The following is a 5,006-nucleotide window of genomic DNA, read 5'->3' as shown; positions in this document are numbered from 1 at the left end:
TTGTGTAGACATTTTAAGAGATAAAAGACGTAACAAAAAGAAAAGGCGGTGGATAAAAGACGACGGGAGCAGCCACTCTATTTGCTGCACTATGATTTGGAAGCGACTATGTTTTGTCATAGTTAACATTTTTAACTGAATAAACATAAACATATATAATAATGACCTTTACATATAATAATAAACATTTCCACATATCATCTCCAATAACACCGGACTCTCAGTTGCGCGATATGTCAGCTGTTTGGGATTCCCCTCTGTTCCTACGTCACCGCGCTTTCTGATTGGCTACCTGTCACATTCAACAGGTTGTATTCTCGCTCCCAGTCAGGAAAAACCTCACAGGCTGCGATAAAAGGGCCAAGACAACCCCCCCCCAAATTGGGTATATTCAGGGTTTAGCGGGAACATGAAGATTATCTGACGGTTCTCTCATATAGGGTTGAGCACCATTGCAATTGAACGATTCCAGTTCCTAACAATTCTCAATTCCAACTCTATTTAAAGATCCCTTTAAGTAGAGTTTTCAGTGTCCAAAAAAAGTTAACAATGAGCCAAAGTTAACCAGTTGCTTCTGAACAAAATATTCTCAATTTTAATTGTATGATCTTTTTACCTTTCATGAACTTAATTATTAATTTTCTCCACAGGGCTACTTCTAACTAATATATAGATATCTTATATGTGTAATGTTTCTGGCCCGTCTGCCTGCCATGTTCTCCTCCTTTGCACTCTCCTCTCATCAAGCTCATCTGGTTCACCTGCATGCTGCTGCGCTGGAGCGCAATCAGGCTCATGTCTCCCACCTGGTCACCAGCAGTTATATTCGCTCTCAGGAGGGCAGACGGTGCCAGATTTTTGAAAGCCACCGTGTGAGTAAATATCCAGCATTCCTTCCTGACCTGACCACGATCTGAACACTTTTCTGCCCCTCGGATTTCCCTGCCTTGCCTAGCCCTCATTGGATTCTCCTCTGGCCTCTGTTTCCTGGACCTGACCCTGCTTCTGCCTTCCGACTACTGCCTCTTGCCTCGCCCTTGGATTTAGTCTGCCTGTGATCGTTTGGAACCTTTTTCTGTGCCCTGACCATCGTTCTCTGCCCGACCCTCTGAAAGGAACTCTATTGGTTGCCTGTCCTTTATCCCATCCCTAATTAAAGTACTTAACTTTTATTCTGTGTCTGACTGAAATTTCGGGTCCTCAAGTTCTGATCGTTACAATATGTACTTGAATTGTTATGATTTTTTTTTTTTTTTTTTTACACGGTTACACTTTCACAGGAGAGCTTTTTTTTTTTTTAAAGTTGATGAAACCACATTTACCAAATATTTACCAATTATTTTCTGCCTTTTAAGGTTTCTTTAAATGGTGATGGAAAAATATAAGGCCATCTGTCATTTTGATATCACACACACCAGACCACTTGGTCCAGACACGCAGATTTATGCACATTAAATGAATCGGTAGAAGAAAAATTCTTTATCAGAGCATTACCTGTGAGATGGACACAGAGCTCATTTCATCTCACTATCTGGGTTGCACTCAGCTCAGTTGTCCATTCATTTATTAAAGTGAATATACACTCAGTTGCTGCTGCACACTGTCCATGGCTGCGCACACACTACAGCTGCTTTTTCTTTATTGAAATTTGGCAGCTTCTTCAGTTGCTGGACTGGGAATTGAAACTTGGAATCAAAATGTACAAACTTAAATCATTCTGGGAGAACTGAAATGTTAGCCCTGTGCTTGAGTTTGACAAATGATTCTTGAGACTTGATGCCCTACCCTTGTGTATATGCTAAAATGTTCTCTGCTTTTTCTCCCTTAAGGTCAGGACATGACTGAGGCTGTAAACATCTGCAGTTCAAATTTTAAAGTAAGAATCTGAACAAAGCCTCAAGAGGACATTGTGGCATTTTAAGTAGGCTCTAAACACAGACAGTTACATTATATTTGATTATCCGATTAACCTTTCTCTATTATTTCTGACCAAATCAATCAGGTGGTTCAACAACTTTGCATTTCTGGCAAATAATTTCACGGACCTGATGTATAACTGGTTCGAATTGTTGCTGTTCTTGTTTTTTGCCTATCGCCTTTGCCTTGATGTTAACACTGTAGATATTTACTTTATTCATTAGACTTGTCAGTTTGGGCCCAGTAATCTCTGTAAGAGACAGTACTTCATAGAATTATCTGCCCTATGACACACACACATCTTGTGATGAGTGTATCAAGATGTGTTTCAAGTGTGAAACTTTATTTAGAGCTTCAAAAAAATGGTTATCAAATTACTAAACATGTTGCAGAATAATAAAGGTTTGTTACAGAAAGACTGTGAAGTTATGTCGTCTGAAGAGATGATCATGATGAAGCAGGCTTTCATAGCTGTAGGCTTTCACAGCTGTATGTGTTATTACAGATGTGAGTGTTACAGCTGTAATAAAATCAGGGGTAGAGGATCGGAGTTTACAGTAAATTCAAATGAAATCATTTCCTTTTCCCTCTTTGTATCTCTCTTTGTTTAAAGTACATGTACTGGACAATGAAGCAACAGCTCACCCATCACACAAGTAATGGCTGCAACGTCAGACCAGGAGACTTACTGGCTTCCGGTACCATCAGTGGGCCCGTAAGTGTCAGCAACCTTACTGCCTTGTTAATTAAATGGTTTTGCACACACATGCACACACGCAGTATATCTGTCAGTCTTTGCATTGTCTTCCATTAATTTTTCCATTCATTTCTATAGCCTTACCCTGACCTTTCTCTAATTCTAGCCATTACCTAATCAAGGCTCAATTTATACCTTAGTCTTAAACCTAAGCTCTGAAAGGTCATACTTCATACTTCATCCATAGTGCCAAAGTTTAATCTCATTGAGATAGATCCGTGACAAAAATTGTAAGTTTGTTGCCGTGCTTTTGCATTAACTAATCTGCTAACACTATCTGGTTTTGGTATTTGCAGGAGACAGTTACTTTTGAGCAGAGGTCGCACTAGACTTTTTTGTTCATCATTTTGACCGACACGATAAAAAAAAAACAAATAAAAATAAAATATCGGTCGTACTATTTTTACCCGTCAAATTATAATCACATTGACATAGGCTATTTAACCGCATTTTTATGTGGTTTAGTTAACCGTTGAACCATGAATCCAGATCCCATCACACATAAAGCAGATGAACGGATCTAACTTTTTCTCCGTAGTGACAAAAACCACTGAGTATGGCCCCAATAACTTATAATAAATTTAATTAAACGACTCCACTTAAATTACATCACTTCACCTGCTGGGGTCTTATCTCACAGCCTCAAAAAATTCCTCCTGGTTCGCATCTGCAGAGAAATTTGCACTAGTTCATCGGTCAGCTGGATCTGTTTGATCCAAACCGATCAGTTTAACTTTTTTTTGTACCCTGTGCTTTTACGATGATTTTTTCTTTTTTGCATGGTTTCACTTCCCCAAAATGGACAGATGTTACATCTGCCGTGCTTCTGAGCGCCGCTCTCCTTCTGGGCGCAGGACGGAAACGTCTTCAGCTTCATTTGTTAAAACCGCAGGATGAGTTAAGTTTAATTCTTTGCAGCGGTGGAGCCGCGTCCACATTGGTTGTGCAGCAGACTGCTCATGTTATGGTCCAATTAATTTCTGCACTTTTATTCATTTCCTCAACCTAATCTGCCAGCTCCTCAGTTTAGACTATAAATGGATTAACACAACATTGCATTCTCTTTAGTTTTCTCTGTTTTGTATGTAATGGAGACTGAAATTAAACCCGGCATTTCTACCAAAGGTTTGTAATGCACTTCTGAACCAGACGCGCTCCAAGGCGTCCGGTCAATAACTCAACACGCTGTCAGCTCCTGGTCAGAAAGACCCATTAAGTTCAGTGTCCACGAGATGATGTTCACAAAGGATTTTTGATTAATTGACAAAATCTGCAATGAACTCTTTGCGTAAAGTCTGTAATGTCTGCCCATGTGCACTAGTCAAGGGTGTTAATTATAACCTGTCAAATGACCGACGGGCTTTAAATTTTCCCCATCGTTTAAAAAAATAACCGGTCAAATACGGAAAATATTCCGTTCACGCGACCTCTGCTTTTGAGAAACATTTATATGACGCAATAAAGAATTATGTACATTTATACAATTCTTTACTGAATAACTTCTATAAAAATAAGACGGATGAAAGTTAACTTCTTGATGAAAATTGTAATGTCGTTGCTCAAAGAAGAGGCTGTCTGTGTGTGACCAGCAGATGGAGATATTTTTAAAAGTTACAAGATGCACCCAACACAGACTGAGCAGTGTACAATATTTTATTAAACAATTTCCTTAAAACATTTCTTTTTGTAAAAACGAGGCTTCAGGCCTACTACTCGGTCCCTGGAACAAATAAAGGATGGACAAGTTCAATTATTCCAAAAGAAATAAAACATGCAATGCAAAAGAAATTAGTAAATCAAACAAACAAAAAGAAAACAAATTAGTAACTTCAATAACACACAACATATACAAACTGTAAAAGGAAACACTTCAAAGAATGGAACACATCATTGTCATCATCCAGATCCAAATGCCCTTTGATGGGGCCAGAGGAGCAATGCCCCGCCCACACAGCCTGCCCAACCAGCAACAGGTTTAGTTGAGAGCGGCTCAAACAAACAATGGCAAGACAAGACAGCAGAGCATCCAAAGCGCTGCAGCTCCAAACACAATCAGGTGCCCAGGGGTGGAAACAGAGCCTAACCCTGGAGAAAGCAGGTCAGCAGGTGAGGACCAGATGGAAGCCACACGCCACAACGTATATCTACTGGCTGTAACAGCCATAATTGTGTGGTTTCTCATTAACACAGCCTAGGTTATTGCTAGTGATGTCACAGGTATGCACCACTACTCCCCCTGTTGAGAGCATAGAAGAAACGTCTTTCAGATGGACGGTTGTTTCAGACACGTGTTTCCATCTGAAACAGTTACTGTGTTTCAGATGGAAACACG

The 5,006-nt window shown here is 39.8% G+C and overlaps 1 protein-coding gene across 1 annotated transcript in view; it reads left to right on the top strand.

The window, feature by feature from the left end:
- Window positions 1-5,006, top strand: part of LOC106941600 (fumarylacetoacetase-like) — a 21,446-nt gene that overhangs the window by 6,202 nt on the left and 10,238 nt on the right. The window contains exons 2-3 of the mRNA XM_015024678.1: window positions 1,829-1,876; window positions 2,531-2,632. Coding sequence (XP_014880164.1) covers window positions 1,829-1,876; window positions 2,531-2,632 — 150 coding nt within the window. The remainder of the gene's footprint in view (window positions 1-1,828; window positions 1,877-2,530; window positions 2,633-5,006) is intronic.

This window comes from Poecilia latipinna, unplaced genomic scaffold (genome assembly GCF_001443285.1).
Source record: "Poecilia latipinna isolate Pla-1442-1.1 unplaced genomic scaffold, P_latipinna-1.0 Scaffold3758, whole genome shotgun sequence".
Classification (NCBI taxonomy): Eukaryota; Metazoa; Chordata; class Actinopteri; order Cyprinodontiformes; family Poeciliidae; genus Poecilia; species Poecilia latipinna.
This window is presented reverse-complemented; position numbering and strand designations above follow the sequence as displayed.